At 39.9% G+C, this 19964-nt stretch overlaps 1 protein-coding gene across 2 annotated transcripts in view; it reads right to left on the bottom strand.

The window, feature by feature from the left end:
- Positions 1–7151: 7151 nt before the first annotated feature.
- The window catches only part of RBL1 (RB transcriptional corepressor like 1), a 63348-nt gene continuing 50535 nt past the window's right edge, over positions 7152–19964 (bottom strand). For both annotated transcript variants that reach the window (XM_055437026.2, XM_088843806.1), the window contains 5 exons: positions 16759–16830; positions 14760–14850; positions 13299–13447; positions 10916–11080; positions 7152–9428 (listed from right to left, as the gene is read on the bottom strand). In XM_055437026.2, the coding sequence (XP_055293001.2) occupies positions 9258–9428; positions 10916–11080; positions 13299–13447; positions 14760–14850; positions 16759–16830 (648 nt within the window). In that variant the 3' untranslated portion in view covers positions 7152–9257. The remainder of the gene's footprint in view (positions 9429–10915; positions 11081–13298; positions 13448–14759; positions 14851–16758; positions 16831–19964) is intronic.

Here is a 19964-nt window from a genome sequence, read left to right as displayed (position 1 = left end):
GGTTGGATCTCCTTGCAGTCCAAGGGACTCTCAAGAGTCTTCTCCAGCACCACAGTTCAAAAGCATCAATTCTTCGGCGATCAGCTTTCTTCACAGTCCAACTCTCACATCCATACATGACCACGGGAAAAACCATAGCCTTGACTAGACGGACCTTGGTTGGCAAAGTCATGTCTCTGCTCTTTAATATGCTACCTAGGCTGGTCATAACTTTCCTTCCAAGGAGCAAGCGTCTTTTAATTTCATGGCTGCAATCAGCATCCGCAGTGATTTTGGAGCCCAAAAAAATAAAGTCTGACACGGTTTTCACTGTTTCCCCATCTATTTCCCAAGAAGTGATGGGACCAGATGCCATGATCTTAGTTTTCTGAATGTTCAGCTTCAAGCCAACCTTTTCACTCTCCTCTTTCACTTTCATCAAGAGGCTTTTGAGTTCCTCTTCACTTTCTGCCATAAGGGTGGTGTCATCTGCATATCTGAGGTTATTGATATTTCTCCCAGCAATCTTGATTCCAGCTTGTGCTTCTTCCAGCCCAGCGTTCCTCATGATGTACTCTGCATATAAGTTAAATAAGCAGGGTGACAATATACAACCTTGACGTACACCTTTTCCTATTTGGAAACAGTCTGTTGTTCCATGGCCAGTTCTAACTGTTGCTTCCTGACCTGCATACAGGTTTCTCAAGAGGCAGGTCAGGTGGTCTGGTATTCCCATCTCTTTCAGAATTTTCCACAGTTTATTGTGATCCACACAGTCCAAGGCCTTGGCATAGTCAATGAAGCAGAAATAGATGTTTTTCTGGAACTCTCTTGCTTTCTCCATAATCCAGCGGATGTTGGCAATTTGATCTCTGGTGCCTCTGCCTTTTCTAAAACCTGCTTGAACATCTGGAAGTTCACGATTCACATATTGCTGAAACCTAGCTTGGAGAATTTTGATCATGACTTTACTAGCATGTGAGATGAGTGCAATTGTGCGGTAGTTTGAGCATTCTTTGGCATTCCCTTTCTTTGGGATTGGAATGAAGACTGACCTTTTCCACTCCTGTGGCCACTGCTGAGTTTTCCAAATTTGCTGGCATATTGAGTGCAGCACTTTCACAGCATCATCTTTCAGGATTTGAAATGGCTCAACTGGAATTCCATCACCTCCACTAGCTTTGTTCGTCGTGATGCTCTCTAAGGCCCACTTGACTTCACATTCCAAGATGTCTGGTTCCAGGTGAGTGATCACGCCATCATGATTATCTTCGTCGTGAAGATCTTTTTTGTACAGTTCTTCTGTGTATTCTTGCCACCTCTTCTTAATATCTTCTGCTTCTGTTAGGTCCATACCATTTCTGTCCTTTATCGAGCCCATCTTTGCATGAAATGTTCCCTTGATATCTCTAATTTTCTTGAAAAGATCTCTTGTTTTTCCTATTCTGTTGTTTTCCTCTATTTCTTTGCATTGATCACTGAGGAAGGCTTTCTTATCTCTCCTTGCTATTCTTTGGAACTCTGCATTCAGATGCTTATATCTTTCCTTTCCTCCTTTACTTTTCGCTTCTCTTCTTTTCACAGCTATTTGTAAGGCCTCCTCAGACAGCCATTTTGCTTTTTTGCATTTCTTTTCCATGGGTATGGTCTTGGTCCCTGTCTCCTGTACAATGTCACGAACCTCCATCCAGAGTTCATCAGGCACTCTATCTATCAGATCTAGTCCCTTAAATCTATTTCTTACTTCCACTGTGTAATCATAAGGGATTTGATTTAGGTCATATCTGAATGGTCTAGTGGTTTTCCCTACTTTCTTCAATTTAAGTCTGAATTTGGCAATAAGGAGTTCATGATCTGAGCCACAGTCAGCTCCTGGTCTTGTTTTTGCTAACTGTATACAGCTTCTCCATCTTTGGCTGCAAAGAATATAATCAATCTGATTTTGGTGTTGACCATCTGGTGATGTCCATGTGTAGAGTCTTCTCTTGTGTTGTTGGAAGAGGGTGTTTGCTATGACCAGTGCGTTCTCTTGGCAAAACTCTATTAGCCTTTGCCCTGCTTCATTTCGTGCTCCAAGGCCAAATTTGCCTGTTACTCCAGGTGTTTCTTGACATCCTGCTTTTGCATTCCAGTCCCCTATAATGAAAAGGACATCTTTTTTGGGTGTTAGTTCTAAAAGGTCTTGTAGGTCTTCATAGAACTGTTCAACTTCGGCTTCTTCAGAATTACTGGTTGGGGCATAGACTTGGATTACTGTAATATTGAATGGTTTGCCTTGGAAACGAACAGAAATCATCGTGTCGTTTTTAAGATTGCATCCAAGTACTGCATTTCGGACTCTTTTGTTGACCATGATGGCTACTCCATTTCTTCTAAGGGATTCCTGCCAACAGTAGTAGATATAATGGTCATCTGAGTTAAATTCACCCATTCCAGTCCATTTTAGTTCACTGATTCCTAGAATGTCGACGTTCACTCTTGCCATCTCCTGTTTGACCACTTCCAATTTGCCTTGATTCATGGACCTAACATTCCAGGTTCCTATGCAATATTGCTCTTTACAGCATCGCACCTTGCTTCTAGCATCAGTCACATCCACAACTGGGTATTGGTTTTGCTTTGGCTCCATCCCTTCATTCTTTCTGGAGTTATTTCTCCACTGATCTCCAGTAGCATACTGGGCACCCACCGACCTAGAGAATTCCTCATTCAGTATCCTATCATTTTGCCTTTTGATACTGTTCATGGGGTTCTCAAGGCAAGTATAAAAGCAAAATCTCAGATCCAACACCAGACTGCATTTTTAAGATTAACAATCCTGGTGATTCCTATGCTCTTAAAATTTGAGAAACACTGCCAGAAATGTCTCTAATTTGCTTGACGTTAAATATCACTTGAAACAGAGATTAACAAAATTCCTAAGTTCTTCTGAAGATTTCATTCCTTTGGTCAAGGGTGGGGCCTAGGAGTCAAGTGTCTCAGGTAATCCTTATCTTTGGGCAATTTAGGGAACTGCTGCTCTAAAATAAACATCAGATTTTGTCATTATCCTTGTAAAATTAAAAAACCACTCTGGGACTTTCCAGGTGGTCCAGAGCTAAGACTCCATGCTCCCAAAGCAGGGGGCCTACGTTCAGTCCCTAGTCAGGGATCTAGATCCTACATGCCGCACCTAAGAGTTCTCGTGCTGGGTCCCACATATCACAACAAAGATAGAAGAGCCCATGTGCCACAACTAAGACTACCCACGCCCCCAGCCCCACCCCCGCCTTGTGTGCAAGCTCAGTCATGTCTGACTCTTTGCAACACCAAGGACTGTAGCTCACCAGGCTCCTCTGTCCATGGAATTTTCCTGGCAAGGATACTAGAGCAGGTTGCCATTTCCTTCTCCAGAGGATCTTCCCAACCCAGGACTGAACCTGCATCTCCTGCACTGGCAAGTGGATTCTTTTCCACTGCACTTGGGAAGCCCTGCAACCAAGACCCAGCACAGTCTAAATTAAATAAATACTAGAAACAAAACAAAACACTTTAGTGGCGCCCCCTTGACCTATATACCAGTGGTTCTCACCTTAGGTACTCACCTGTTGTTGTTCAGTTGCTAAGTCATGTCCGACTCTTTGCAACCCCATGGACTGCAGTATGCCAGGCTTCCCTGTCCTTCACCACCTCCTGAGGCTTGCTCAAACTCATGTCCATTGAGTCGGTGATGTCATCCAACCAACTAATCCTCTGTCACCCCCTTCTCCTCTTGCCCTCAATCTTTCCCAGCATTAGGATCTTTTCCACTGAGTTGGCTCTTCGCATCAGGTGGCCAGCGTATTGGAACTTCAGCTTCAGTATCAATCCTTCCAATGAATATTCAGTATTGATTTCCTTTAGGATTGACTGGTTTGATTTCCTTGTAGTCCAAGGGACTCTCAAGAGTCTTCTCCAGCACCGCAGTTTGAAAGGATCGATTCTTTGGTGCTCAGCCTTCTTTATGGTCCAACTCTCACATCTGTACATGACTACTGGGAAATCCATAGCTTTGACTATATAGGCCTTTGTGGGCAAAGTGATGTCTCTGCTTTTTAATATGCTGTCTAGGTTTGTCATAGCTTTTCTTGTAAGTGTCTCATGGTGCAAGGTCTCATGGCTGCAGTCACCGATGGCAGTAATTGTGGACTCACCTAGGGAGTATTTAAAAATCCTAAAGGTAGGTTGTTCCCCAAACCAATTAAATCAGAAACCTCTGGGGGGAGAAGCCCATTCACCGATGTGTTTTTTAAAAACTCCCCAGCTGCAGCCAATGTTGAGAACCATTGGAAATGACCAAGCCTGAGCTCCCCAACCTGGCTTAGAGCCCAACTAAGAAAGGTCCCTTTCTAGCCCTCTTTGCACTGCACTTTTGAGTATGTACACTTCCTTTCAGCTTCGCTAAGTATCTGCAATTCCTAAACCTACAGTACTTTCATACCTCTGGGACTTTCTACTGGTTGTGCTGTCTTCTACTGCCCTGGCAGTTAGTCATCCCTAAGGACTAAATTGGGCTTCCCTGGTGGCTCAGAGGTTAAAGCTTCTGCCTCCAATGCGGAAGACCCGGGTTCGATCCCTGGGTCGGGAAGATCCCCTGGAGAAGGAAACGATAACCCACTCCAGTATTCTTGCCTGGAGAATCCCATGGACGGAGAAGCCTGGTAGGCTACAGTCCATGGGGTCGCAAAGAGTCGGACACGACTGAGCGACTGCACTGAAGGACTAAATTACCATTTGGCCCCCACTTTAGAGTGATTTTGGTCTTCCCTGTAGCTCAAATGCTAAAGAATCTGCCTGCAATGCAGGAGACCCAGGTTTGATCCCTGGGTTGGGAAGATCCTCTGGAGAAGGGAATGGCAATCCACTCCAGTATTCTTGCCTGGAGAATCCCATGGACAGAGGAGCCTGGCGGGCTACAGTCCATGGGATCTCAAGGAGTTGGACACGACTGAGCAACTAATACTGCTACTTAGAGTGATTTTAGATTCCCTGACACACCAGTTCAGGCAGAGTAAATCATCTACTCTGTGCTAAGACCATCCCTGTCTGTGCAGTACTGTACTACTATACTTACACCATTATATTAATGGACTACAAATATACCTTGAGGACAGGAACTATGCCTGGATCACTTTTATATCCCTAGCACATAGCAAAGGGCCAGGCATAGAGTAAACAGCCAATTAGGTTTGTTGACTTAGTGAAAATAGTGTAAGGAACAAAATAAAAATAAGCAGGAATATTACCATCTTTAAAAAACTTTTTTTTAAATTTAAACAAGTGAAGAGGAACTCAAAAGCCTCTTGATGAAAGTGAAAGAGGAGAGTGAAAAGGTTGGCTTGAAGCTCAACATTCAGAAAACAAAGATCATGGCATCTGGTCCCATCACTTCATGGGAAATAGATGGGGTAACAGTGGAAACAGTGTCAGACTTTATTTTTTTGGGCTCCAAAATCACTGTGGATGCTGATTGCAGCCAGGAAATTAAAAGACGCTTGCTCCTTGGAAGGAAAGTTATGACCAACCTAGATAGTATATTAAAAAGCAGAGACATTACTTTGCCAACCAAGGTCCGTCTAGTCAAGGCAATGGTTTTTCCCGAGGTCATGTATGGATGTGAGAGTTGGACTGTGAAGAAAGCTGATCACCGAAGAATCGATGCTTTTGAACTGTGGTGTTGGAGAAGACTCTTGAGAGTCCCTTATACTGCAAGGAGATCCAACCAGTCCATTCTAAAGGAGATCAGTCCTGGATGTTCATTGGAGGGACTGATGCTAAAGCCGAAACTGCAATACTTTGGCCACCTCATGCGACGAGTTGACTCACTAGAAAAGACTCTGATGCTGGGAAAGGTTGGGGGCGGGAGGAGAAGGGGACGACGGAGAATGAGATGGCTGGATGGCATCACCGACTCTGTGGACATGAGTTTGAGTGTACTCCGGGAGTTGGTGATGGACAGGGAGGCCTGGCGTGCTATAATTCATGGGGTCGCAGAGAGTCGGACACGACTGAGCGACTGAACTGAACTGAACTGAACCACAATGGCAACCCACTCCAGTACTCTTGCCTGGAAAATCCCATGGACAGAGGAGCCTGGTAGGTTACAGTCCATGGGATCGCGAAGAGTCCAACACGACTGAGCAACTTCACTTTCACTTTTCACTTTCATGCATTGGAGAAGGAAATGGCAACCCACTCCAGTGTTCTTGCCTGGAGAATCCCAGGGATGGCGGAGCCTGGTGGGCAGCCGTCTATGGGGTCGCACAGAGTCGGATACGACTGAAGCGACTTAGCAGCAGCAGCAGCAACCACATAATTAGAGGGACCTCCCCGTGGTCCAGTGGTTAAGAATTCATTTTCCAAATCAGGAGACATGGGTTTGATCCGAGTTGGGAAGATCCCCTGGAGAAGGAAATGGCAACGCACTCCTGTATTCTTGCCTGGAGAATTCCAGACACAGGGGTTGCAAAGAGTCGGATGGATGCGACTGAGCAACTGAGCACACATGCACACATGCTGCAGGGCAACTAAGCCCCGCTCGCCACAAGGAAGACTAGTACAGCCAAAATTTTTTAAAAATTAGTTTAAAATATCTTGGGACTTCCCTGATGGTCCAGTGGTTAAGAATCTGCCTTGCAATGCAGAGGACTCAGGTTCAATCCCTAGTCAGGGAACTAAGATCCCATATACTGGGAAGTACCTACTGAGCTCAAGTGCCCCAACTGGAGAGTCTGTGCATCTAAACTAAAGATCCTGCATGACCCAGAGAAGATCCTGCCATCAAAACTAAGACCTAATGTGGCTAAATAAATAAATTAATTAAAAATATCTTAAATAACAATGAACTTTTAAGCTTTGAGTCTCAAATGGATAAATATACCTGAAAGCACTCCAAAGAGGGAAGATTTTTCCTTAATTCATATGGTAATTTGGTCCATTTCAAGGTCCTGACATAATTCTGCTTCTTACACGTGCCTAAGGCATTTTTCAATTGAGGTGAAATTCTCCCAACATAAAAATAACTATTTTAAAGTGTAAAATTCATTGTCATTTAATAAGTTTACAATGGTATGCAATCACCACCTATATCAAGATATAAAATCATTTCCATCACCTCAAAAGAAAACCCTGTACTTGTCAATCATTCACTCCCCATTCTCTTCCTGGCTCCTGGAAAGCACTGAGAATATTAACTTTTAATGTTAATTAGTTACACTAAGTTACACTAAGTTTTAATGTTAATGTTACATTTAGTTACACTAAGACATTGAAAAGATACAAAGCAGATATTTAGAGACAAAGATTCTAGATGGCTGCACAATTGCATCCAGTCACATAGAAAAGAGCAAAAGTACAGGTTTTATCCAGTAATCTCACAAAAACACCAATATTTTATTAACCATTTTATGTACATGAATATACAATCTAGGAAACTGATAAAAACACAACCAGATTTTCTTATAAAGACAACATACAAATGTTCATTTACATTTTGCACATTAAAAATGACACAATAGTTATAGCTACATAAAAATATATACAAGGATTCAAGACAGACTTGATGCTATTTGGCTTGTAACATGTGTAGATACTACACAAAAAAATGATGTAATTTTAAGAAAAGTAAAATGTGACCAGACTCACTTTTCTTCTTAAAATTTAAAAATAAAATTCCTAATAATCATAATTACTGATACTAGTTAATAGCCAAATTTTAGACTAATTCAAATTAGCCAGGGTTACTAGTTAAATGGGCTTCCCTGGTGGCTCAGACAATAAAGAATCCGCCTGCAGTGCAGGAGACCTGGGTTCGATCCTTGGGTTGGGAAGATCCCCTGGAGAAGGGAAGAGCTACCCACTCCAGTATTCTTGCCTGCAGAATTCCATGGACAGAGGAGCCTGACAGGCTACAGTCCATGGGATGGCAGAGTCGAACATGACTGAGCCAGATTCACTTTTCACTAGTTAAATATTTAGCATTAAAAAAATAAGGTTTGCAGTTTAAAAAACATACATTTGATAAAATTTTCTCAAAATTAATTAAGAATGGCTTATTCACATCCTTCCAGATTCTGGAAACACACTAGAAAAGTGAATATTGAACAGCTGATTCTTTGTAAAGTGGCACCCCTAGCTAGCCCTAGAAAACACCCTTAAGGGGCCAGTGATCAGATCTAATGGGAAACTCATAATGCACTGATGATACTGAGAGCAAAGAGCGGGAGGTGATAAGCAGCTGTGTCATGGATGGAATAGTATAATTATAAGGCATGAGGTGATATTAACATGGTTTTGAGAAAGGTTTCAACTATTCTTAAGGAATCAATTAGACATTGAGAATGATCAATCTTATAATGATCTCAAAAACAGTATCTTACATATTATCATGGCGGCTACCTCACTAATAGGAAATTTAGTCTCTAACAACTCTTTTCTGTATTTTACTCTACTGGCCTGAGAAGCAGTTTCCTATTTTGAGTGTTATATGATATAATCATATATAATTAAGTTAATGGTTCAGAAAACAAAGTGATAATAGTTTTAAAAAGGAACAAGTAGCTCTTTTATTAGGTTGTAACACCAGGCTAAGAGGGCTTAAGTTTGGAAAACAACGAATGGGGTAGTGCATGGGTTTAAGTACAAACATGCTTCTGCTCAAGGAGAGGAAGGGCATGAGAAGCCTCTGGACAACCCACAATGGTACCTGGATATGGAGTTAGCACACTGGGTCAGAGACAGGCTTGTACATCACCCTCTGGCCTAGATGCCATGGAACCCAACCCCTACTCAATATTAAATTGGAAGCACAAACATCTCAAAGCATACTAAAAATATATTATTCACCCTCTTATGACAAAGCCCAGGAGGAGAGGACATTTGATTATTTTAAAAAGTGAGCTTAAAAAATTATAAGGTTTCTCCTTACTTTGTCTGAAAAACTCAGAGAACAAATATTTTAACAATTCTATGACTATTAATATGCTTAAAAGGCACTTAAAACCATTTCTTTTTAAGTGCACTTAAAACCATTTCTTTTTAAGTGCACTTAAAACCATTCCTTTACAATCCAACTCAAAATACATCTGTCAACTACATTTTGGATAAAAGTAAAAAAAAAAAACAAATCCACTTAACTTTGGTGTAACTTTTCTTGTAACGCAGTGATGTTTACTACCTTCAGGGTTGATTGTTTTGAAAGACAGAGCCCCAACTGGCTGCAACAACCTGAAAGTGCTTTTATCACAGAAATGAGAAGGGCACTAGTGGTTTGCTCTTTCACTGACAACATCCTGTAGTCGTTTAAGTAAAACATCATCATTTTCTTGACAGAGGCGTTTGGCAGGTGATTCTGCAACACCATCGATGGTTATTGCTCGCTTCTTGGTTCTCTGCTCACCTTGCCTTATCATGTTGTTGATATCTTTCAAACTCTGTGCAAAAATAGAGGATATGTGTGAGTTAAAGGGGAAAGGGGGGAACTAGCAGCAAAGAACTTAGCTAACTGCTTTTTCCTACCCTTTATCCAAAGCTAAACACTGAGGAAGAGATTATTTTTTGAATCTAGGTCAACTTAATAAGGGTGATTAGAATTAATCTTTTCAGGTAATTTTAAAAATTGGATTTACATTATAGCAATAGTTTTTAAAATGTGGACATCAGACCACAAGCAGCAGAGCATTTAGAAGCTTATTAGGAATGCAAATTCTCAAGCCTCACGCTACACCGACTGAATCAGACATTCTAGGTATTGGACCCAGTGATCTCTAGTTTATCAAGCCCTCCAGGTGATTCTGATAAATCAAACAAATTTCCGTCAAGTTTGAGGTATTCTTCCTGAAGCACTGCTTTTCAAACTTTAATGTGCTTACTAATCATCTGGGGAATGATAATACGCAGATTCAGATTCAGTAGGGTTGGTGTGAGGCCCGAGATCCTGCATTTCTAACATGCTCCCAGGTTATGCTGACGTTGCTGGTCTTACTGTAAAACAGCCTTCGAGAAGTTGTTCCTGAACGCTGTGCATCAACACTGTCTAGGGAATCTGCCTGCTAGAGCTTTGTGATTCAGTAAGTCTATGGGACAGGAATCTGTGTTCAACAAGCTCCCCAGATTCTGACCTATGATTCTGAAATTACTGCCTTAGAATTCAATTAGACCCATTTCTGGTTTTATCCAAGAATTTCTTCTAAAAGTTCTTACATGAGATCAGCTTCTATGAAGAGGAAATGCAAGTCTGTGAGGTATATCTCAGTAAACTTTATTTGCTAAGTATGGCTGGAATGTAACAAATGCTTGTGGATCTAAATGAGTTAAGAAACTAATGAGTTAAGGACCTTTGGACTGAGTTACAACCTATCCCATTACAAATCCTTCTAGTTGGTAGTCATTCTGGCTTTTGAAGATACAATGAATACATCTACTTGATAGTCTTGAATTACCTGAAAACAGCAATCATATCCCCATTGGATCATCATCATTAATGGAACTAAAGATGGAGGTGACCACAGAGCTGTCTGTGTAAGTCAGAAGAGGCCTCTGCTTTCAGACTTTTCCCTATCCCGGTTGCCATCCACCAAATGAACTTTCCCTTCCAAGGTCTTTCTTTACGGAGTGTCCCCATATCTGACCACTTGCAGGTGCTGCCTTACTGGTCCTTCTCAAGATGGTACCTGATCAGGGACACAATATGCTCTTGGTGCAAACTCCCCCAATACCATGTCAGTCATAACAGATTAAACTCCCTCAACTGGATACATTGCTCTTGATCACAGGAAACTTGCCATAGTAAGAGTTCGTATTTACTTGCAGTAACTTTGCCAAAAAATGGGGTAAGATTAAAGATCACTAACTGGAAGTCTGAAATCCAATTTTTAACACAGATATTGCCATTTTGGAGTAAAGTTTGGGAGCACCTTACCTTAGAAGGGCTGCCGTTGAACTTATACAGTAGCGCACTCCTTGGTGTGAGGCCTGATCCATTCTTATGTGGGGAAACATAAATGGAGTGCTGCTGGGAAATGCGGCGTGGGGAGCCTGGCTGTTGCTTAATATGTGGAAAAGGGGAGAGTGGCGGAGCTTCCATCTGAAATAACATAAAAGTAAAGCTTTTATAGGGCTTCCCTCATAGCTCAGTTGGTAAAGAATCTGCCTACAATGCAGGAGACCGGGTTCAATCCCTGGGTCGGGAAGATCCCCTGGAGAAGGAAATGGCAACCCACTCCAGTATTCTTGCCTGGAGAATCCCACGGGCAGAGGAACCTGGCAGGCTACAGTCCATGGGGTAGAAAGAGTCAGACACGACTTAGCGAATAAACCACCACCAAAACTTTTATCAGATGAAAGTTTTTCTTTCCTTTTTTGAATCCCACCATATTTTTTATTCTACACTCCCCTCCTCCCTGTAAGGGTGAAGGATCAACATGGAGCTTTTTTTTTCCTGTACCATGTTTTTATTCTTATTGGTATCTCCTAATTAGAAGTCAGTTATACCATAAGAACTTATGGCTGAAAAAAAGTTTTAAATGATTCATTAACCCTTGTTTTTCAACAATTACTAATGGATAAACTAAAATTTATTTTTCTGGATCTTTCAGGAAATCCTGACGGATTCTGAGTAAGACACCAGAAGCAGTAAGCCAAGAGCATAGGAACTTCACGTCCATGCTCAGAAAGTGAGGCAAAGAATTAACTTATGTCCTAACACTTGTAAAAAGGATCTCTCTCCACACACACATTGTTGTTGTTTACGTGCTAAGTTGTGTCCGACTCTGTGTGACCCCATGGATTGTACTGTCAGGCTTCCAGTCCTTCACTATCTCATGGTGTTTGCTCAAATTCATGTCCATGGAGTCAGTGATGCTAGCTAACCATCTCATCCTGTCTCCCCCTTCCCCTCTTGCCCTCAATCTTTTGCAGCATCAGGGTCTTGTCCAATAAGTTGGCTCTTCACATCAGGTGGCCAATGTTAATAGAGCTTCAGCTTCAGCATCAGTCCTTCCAGTGAATATTCAGGGTTGATTTCCTTTAGGGTTGAGTGGTTTGATCTTCATGCACCTTTGATCACCAAAGGTGTCTCAAGAGTCTTAAGAGTCCACACATACATACCCACAACCAGATTAGTAGCGCAGAGAATAAAAGAGAGGCAGAGTATTCTGTGGACCAGCAAGAAGAGTCCAATGAGGAACAAATCTCTTAATAAAATGGTGAAGACTTTATGCCTGGTGGTTTAGTCACTAAGTCATGTATAACTCTTTCGACCCCAACCACTGTAGCCACCAGGCTCCTCTGTCCATTGGATTTCCCAGACAAGAATACTGGAGTGGCTTGCCATTTCCTTCTCCAGGGGATCTTTCCAACCCAGGGACTAAATTCCCGTCTCCTGCATTGCAGGGAGATTCTTTTACCAAATGAGTTACCAGTACAAAGTATAAGACTTTATACTGAAATGCAAAGGACTCAGAGATAAAGTGAGAAGGAACTGCACTTTTTCACTTTTAATAATCTATACACTGTTCTATTCCAAGCATAAATGGGGATGACTCCTTAATTAGTATTTCATTCATCATATTCACTTGAAGCTAGGAAAACTAGTTTTGTTTTTTTCCCAATTAGCTGATGTTAGAGATGTTCACAGTATAGCACATGGTGGGGGTATGTGTGGAACTGAGGGAGAAGAATGAGTAGTCATGGCCTCTGAGGATAGTCAGCTCATATTCTTTGAAAGGGACAAGGAAAGAAATGTAGACACACAGACACATATATAGCTACTGCCTGAATGCAGCTTCTACTCGGTTCCTTTTTCTTATAACTGAAGTCTGCTCTTCTGGGAACCAACTTCAGCTTATACACTGATAATACTTATAAAGTCCTGCTGGTAGTGTCAAATCTAGAAACAGCATAAAAATTTCTTAGTGTTGTTTCTATTATTGATTCAAGCCTATTTATTTCCTTTTCTCTTTATGTTGAGAAAAACATTTCTCTCTGAAATATAACAATAGAAATCAAAAACAAGGGAAAAAACCACCAGAACTGTTTCCATTTTTCCATGTTCCCATTGAGTCCTTGCCCATATGCATCCATAATTTCTAGCAATGTATGATCACAGTATGGATGAAATTTCCATAATTTTCTCTAGTCTGTTTTATCACAGCCTTAATCACTCTGATTAATCACTAGCATGTTTTCTCCTGTAAAATGTTTCAGTAAGGCTTTAACTCTGAAATACGTATCTACCAAAATAAACTCAGAGTAAACCAATTATGAGAACAGCCATTAATAAAGTAGTAAAATAAAAAACATACCACATGGTCCTGATTTGACAAGTCGTATTTCAATGCAAATGACTTCACTCTTCCTACATATATTGTATTGTAAAATTTGATAAGATCACCTCTTTCCTCTTTCACTGGTCCACTGGAGCAGTCAGGTGTTTTTGTAGCATTTTCCAAGTCTGTTAAAAGAATTCAGTGTTGTGATAGGTATACCTTAATCTATAATTTGGGGATCTGAAACACAACTCTCTCTACAATATAAAAGTGAAAAAAATCAAATAAACCTAAATATTTATGTAAGACAATGACTATTTTTAGAAAAGTTCAGAAATCTACCTATATTATGGATAAATTAAATTGGAAACTTGAGAAATACAAGCATGTAAACTTAAGTTGGTACTCTATTCTCTAGATACCACTTCAGCAAGAATGTTTTCACAACCATACCTTTGAACCCACTGTCACTGGTGACTCTCAGAGGGGCACCAGCCCTGGGTTGAAATTTACTGAAACTGAGCTTCAGAATATGGGTAGCAGTGGCAAATCCTGAGCTTCAGATAACAAAAGGGACTGCAGACATTCTTACTGGCTCTTTGGAAAAGGTGGAAAGATTCTAAAAGGTAAAGTGTATCCTCAAAGGTTAAGGAAGAAGCAAGGTGAATTGCTTCTGTTTACTTTTCTGCAAACACATGGCAGGTGACAGGTGTTCAAAAAGCCTTATTTTCTCACGCACAACAGGAACTTAGTGCTGTCTACAGGTATCATCCTCAGCTAAAAAACTGTAGCTTGCCCCAAGGTGCTTTCGTATTTTTTAGTGTAACTCTAGGGTAGCTTGTGACACCAGGCAGAACTTTATCCTATTCTTTTTTTGGGGGGAAGAGAATTACAAAACATCTTCTACTTGTACTGACAAGAATCACCTAGCTCTGGGTCGAAGTTTACCTAAACTGAGCTTCTTGTACAGAGCTAAGAAAACTATTGGCAATTAAAAAGAATTTAGCATGTGAAAAAAATTGTCTCATTCTCAATACATTGGCCTACAAATATTGAGAATATGGGTAGAAGCATGTTTCCACCTTGGTTTTCCCTGTAGCTCAAACAGTAAAGAAAGAGCCTACAGTGCAGGAGACCCAGATTCGATCCCTGGATCGAGAATATCCTCTTGAGAAGGGAATGGCAATCCACTCCAGTATTCTTGCCTGGAGAATCCCATGGACAGAGGAGCCTGGCGGGGTACAGTCCATGGGATCACAAAGAGTTGGACACAACTGAGTGACTAACTCTACTACTGCTACAAATTAATGGTTTCTATACACAGTCTCTGTGGAGGGAGGTACCTAACCCATACTTATTTCAAAGTCAGTTGTTTCTTCTCAAAACACACATGCATTATCCACCCCACCTACATAAGTAACTCCAAGACATCCACTGTAGTATGTATAATATAACCAAAGGTGTACTGCATATAGAATGCTAAATTGGGCAACTTACCACAATCTGTCATTTCAAAATCACCATTCAGGTTTTTATTGTATGCCATAACTTCTCTTGGAATACTTTTCAATAGTACACTTCTATAGACCTATAGGTCATAAGGGAAATAAAGGACTGTTGAGTCACAAATAGGCACAGGTTAAGCAAAACCAAAAGAAGAAGAGCAAGATATCAAGCCAATTAAAAAGTATTTGTCTAAATGGGTGATAATTAAGGGCAAGATGTTATAAGCCTGGTAAATGTAGATTACTGCAAACATCTGAGAAGAGGCGCTGCTAAAGCAGAGGCTACCACCTGAAATATGCCATTTAGGAGGTTATAAATTAGAAGAATTAAGTAAGCAGCAACTAAACACTGATGAGCAAGTTTTTTACTTAAAAGATCTGAGCCTATTCCTTCTTCCCTTTAATTCCTTACATGAGACTCATTTGATCTCTCTGGGGCTTGCTTTCCTGTTCCAATCCCATGCCAAGTCTTTTCAGGCAGTCACATGAAAATGTGTTCCCCTCCCTGCCCCTAAACTGTTTTTAACCTCCAGGATAACTGAAAGGCATGATCCATTCTCCCTCATCCTATGGATAATGGTATTGACAGAATTTTTAGGAAGCTGTGGCATGACTTTTTTTTGGCTGCGCTGGGGCTTTGTTGTGGCATGCTGGCCTTCTCTAGCTGTGGTGTGTCAGGGCTTCTTTTGGTGCAAAGCATGGGCTCTAGAGTACATGGCTCACTAGTTGTGGATTGTGGGCTCTCGAGTTGTGATGCATGGGCTTAGCTGCCCCATGGCATGTGGGATATGAATTCTCCTACCAGGGATCAAACCCATGTCCCCTGCATTGGAAGGTGGATTCTTAACCACTGAATCATGAGGGAAATCCCCTGACCCAATTTTGACCCACATTAACTTTGCCTTAATGAACTTAGGAATGTTCTGAACCTCTCTAAGCTCTGTTCCTGAGCGATTTTTCTGAAGAGGCCCAGAAACCAGGCCTCTTCTAGTCTATCACAAGATATAAGAAATGCCTATACTTGGCTCTTCTAGTATCTCTGTATTGCTAGCAGTGTATTTGGGGCTTCAGTAAAGAAGTGAAACTATCTGTGGGGCTCTCCTACAGAAGGGTATGGTTACTAGTACTGGGGCCAGGGTTATCTCAGCTACTATTTCTCTCTTCTAGTCTAAGATGGCAGATCACTGGGGCCAGAGAGTAGGCCAATATGCTCCTTTAGAGCAACTGGGCTATTGAATGGCCAAAGCCTTACAGTAAACTAATCCCATGTTCTTCAGAACAATAATAAAAATCATGTAGAGCTAATAGTTATTAAATGCTTACTATGTGCCAGGTCACTATGCTAACATTTTATATTTCCATGACTGAAATGTTTTATAGAATTCTTACCAGGGCTATTATATAAAAAATGAATGACATCTATTCAAATTCAAAGATGCAAACATTAAGATTCTTAGCAAATGGAAAAAAGAAACTAGACTTAATATAGGAGAAGGCAATGGCAACCCACTCCAGTGTTCTTGCCTGGAGAATCCCAGGGATGGGGGAGCCTTGTGGGCTGCTGTCTATGGGGTCACACAGAGTCGGACACGACCGAAGTGACTTAGCAGTAGCAGACTTAATATATCCTCAAATTTCACTGGATTTAAATATCACCAGAGAATCAAATCTCATATAATTAAAGAATATTATTATTATAAATATTTTTCATTAGATTTTCTAGTGAAAAACATCCCCACTCAACAAATGGACACATAGAATAAGAGAGTGTGTGAGAAGTATACGCAAATATGTAGATTAGTCAGAAACAGCAAGATTTTTGGCTTCTATTGAAACTGTTTTTTGATTAAAACTGTCTCAAGTTTAATGGTATCCATAAAACCAAAATATCTATAGTGAACCTATAAAAGAAGTTTACCTTTTATATGACTTGTCAGCAGGGAAAAAGGACAAATCTATTTGGGGACAGGAGGAAAAATAATGTAACTCACGTGACTATTAGCTTGGGGCTGATTCCTATAACTTTTCATTATTTCTTGAAAAGTTCTTTCTTCTTTTGTTACCTAAGGAAAATAAAAACCTCATTCATCAATTGCTTTTAAAAGAAAAATGGCTCTAAACAAAAACTTCAATTACCAGCTGGCATTGAGAGCAGTCTTGCAGAAAGCTATTAACCCCAGGCCACTCCATAACTAAAAACCACTACCATTTATGACTTCTACTACCTTAAAAGTTCAGGCTTTGTGGCCTGTGGGAACTCAGCTGATAGTTTCATTAATCAAAAGCACTAAGATTGTTATGGTATAACTCTAGTGAAAATGCATTTCTTTTTTTTTAACCACAAAATGCCTTTCTTTATAAAAAAGAACATAAGAAAACTCCAATCTGCTGACTATCCTGTAGTCTTCAGTTTTATTAGTTTTTAAGTACTTATTTAAAAGTGGATACAGGCAACCTTCCATAAAAAATAATTCAGAATAATGATACTGAAGATTATCAAGGATCTCAGAAAAATAATGGAGGCAAGGATTGAGATGATGCAAGAAATGTTTAACGAAGACCTAGAAGAACTAAAGAAGAGAGATAAACAATAAAACATCTGAAATGAAAAATACACTAGCAGAATACTGAGGCAGAAGAGCAGATAAGTGACCTGAAGACAGAATGGTGGGAATCACTGCTGTGGTAGAGAATTTTAAAAGAGTGAAAGGAAATGAAGACAGTCTAAGAGGCATCTGGGACATTAAACACATCAGCATTCCACATTATAGGGGTGGTCTCAGAAGGAGAAGAGAGAGAGGAAGGATCTGAAAAAAAATTCAAAGAGATAGATAATAGCTGAAAAACTTCCCTAACATGGGAAAGGAAACATTCACTCAAGTCCAGGAATTGCAGAGTCCCAGGCAGGATAAATCCAAGAAGGAACATGCTGAGACACACACAGTAATCAAATTGACAAGAATAAGACCAAGAAAAAATATTAAAGCAACAGGAGAAAAATGACAACATACAAGGAAACTATAAGTTTATCAGCTGATTTCTTATTAGAAACTCTACAGGCCAGAAGGAAGTGGCATGATACATTTAAACTGATAAAAGGGAAGAACCTACAATCAAGAATACTCTACCCAGTAAGGCTCTCATTGAGATTTGACAGAGAAAAGTTTTTGGACAAGCAAAAGCTAGAAGAACTCAGCACCACCAGACCAGCTTTGCAATAAATGATAAAGGAACTTCTCTACGTAGAAAAGGCCACAACTAGAACAAGAAAATTACAAATGGAAAAGCTCACCCATAAAGGCAAACATACACGAAAGGCAGGAAATCATCCATACACAAAAATGATATCAAAACCAGCAATTATGAGGAGAGAATACGAATGCAGGATATTGGAAATGCACCTGAAAAGATCAGCAACTTAAAACAACCTCGTTTCTACATAGATTGCTATAGCAAATCCTCACGGTAACCACAAATTAAAAATCTACAAAGGATATACAAAAAGAAAAAGGAATTGAAACACAACACTGAAGTTAGTCATCAAATCACAAGAGAAGAAAAAGGGAACAAGAAAAAAATGTTTTGCAACTCTGTCTCTTGATTTTTTTGTATTTTCTATCTCTGTGTGATACATTGCTTTTTCATTTCCACAGTTCTCTATTCTAATCTATTGAGTCTTTTTGGGTTGGAATTTTGTGTCCATCCAAATTTCACTGGGTTTCCATTCCAAGTTTCCTTCAGTTCTTTTTGACATCTTTTGGGTCCTTTTATTTTTTTAATTACTTTAAAAAATTTTTATTATTTAAAAATTTTTAAATTTTGGGGTCCTTTTTAAAGTAACTTGGTCTTTATTCATAAAATAAATTTTCTTTTATACACTGAATCCTTTTAAACATATTAACTGCCTACTTTGAGGTCAATAATTTCATTACCTAAAATTTTCAACATCTAACCTGCTCTAAACTTTATCTGTTGACATACTCATATTGGTTCATTTCCTTGAATGTTTTATAATTTTTGATTTTTTGGAGAAGGAAATGGCAACCCACTCCAGTATTCTTGCCTGGAACATCCCATGGACGGAGGAACCTGGTAGGCTACAGTCCGTGGGGTCGCAAAGAGTCGGACACGACTGAGGGACTTCACTTCCACTTTATTAAGGGTTTTACTTATGTGAATATTGAATGGCTTAAGGGTTGAGTGTTTCATGCCTCAAAGCGGTTTGCTTCTACTGGGAAACCCAGCGGCATTATCAGTTCTGGGACATCTTTGGGTTTTGTTGTCGTTAGTGTTCGGACTTCAGAGATTCTTTCTTTTTTTGGCCTTGCTGTATATCTTACAGGATCTCAGTTTCCACCAGGGATTAAACCCATGCCCTCAGGAGTGAAAGCATAGAGTCCTAACCACTGGACTCCTGGGGAATTCCCTGGAGATTCTTAGAATGGTAAAATAAATGTAATATGCATATAGATGTGGTTTTAAAAGTGCAAAAAGTAATACAAATATAAAGGATTATTGGTATGGATGTCAATGTAGCATGTGACTATAACAGGGGAATAACTATGTGGTCTTTTGTGTTGTATGTTATTTAGTGGTTGTGGAATAAATGCATAAAAATTGTAACCATAGAAGGAAATTAACTCTCTAAATTATAGTTTTTCAGAGTTCTGGTATCCTTAAGAGAAATAATTAAAAAATAGTAATAACTTTTAAAAAGTTTAATTAACAATATTTATTAATATATATTTTGTAAAGAGATTTTACAGAGGCAATGTGAGAAGGAAGTCACAAATGAGTTCGAAAACATGTCCTTTGCCTCAAGAAGCTGAAAAATTAGGTTGTAACATGCTCATCTGCTAGATCTGTGGCCAATATGATCAAGACCAAAGTTACAGATCAATGTTTCAGACACATTAGAATTTTTAAAACCAAGTAAGATATGCCATTTTATGACTTAAAACATGTTGTAGCAACTAGAAAGTAAAATGCTCTTCTGAGGTAATGGAATAAATCACTAAAAAGGAATATAGTATATAGAAGCTATTTTACATCAAATTATGAAGCAGGAGATCACAGGCTGTCACTAATTGTGTAATTTTGGCCAAGTTACTTTCAGCTCTGGGTCTCTGTTACTCACTTATAATGTAATGATCTAAAATGATTACTTTAAAGTGTAAGATTAGAGGTGTTACAGGGG

This window comes from Moschus berezovskii, chromosome 15 (assembly GCF_049115385.1).
Source record: "Moschus berezovskii isolate FMDL1 chromosome 15, NW_MosBer_1.0, whole genome shotgun sequence".
NCBI classification, from domain to species: domain Eukaryota; kingdom Metazoa; phylum Chordata; class Mammalia; order Artiodactyla; family Moschidae; genus Moschus; species Moschus berezovskii.
The sequence above is the reverse complement of the archived record's forward strand: the minus strand, read 5'-3'. Positions and strand labels throughout refer to the sequence as shown.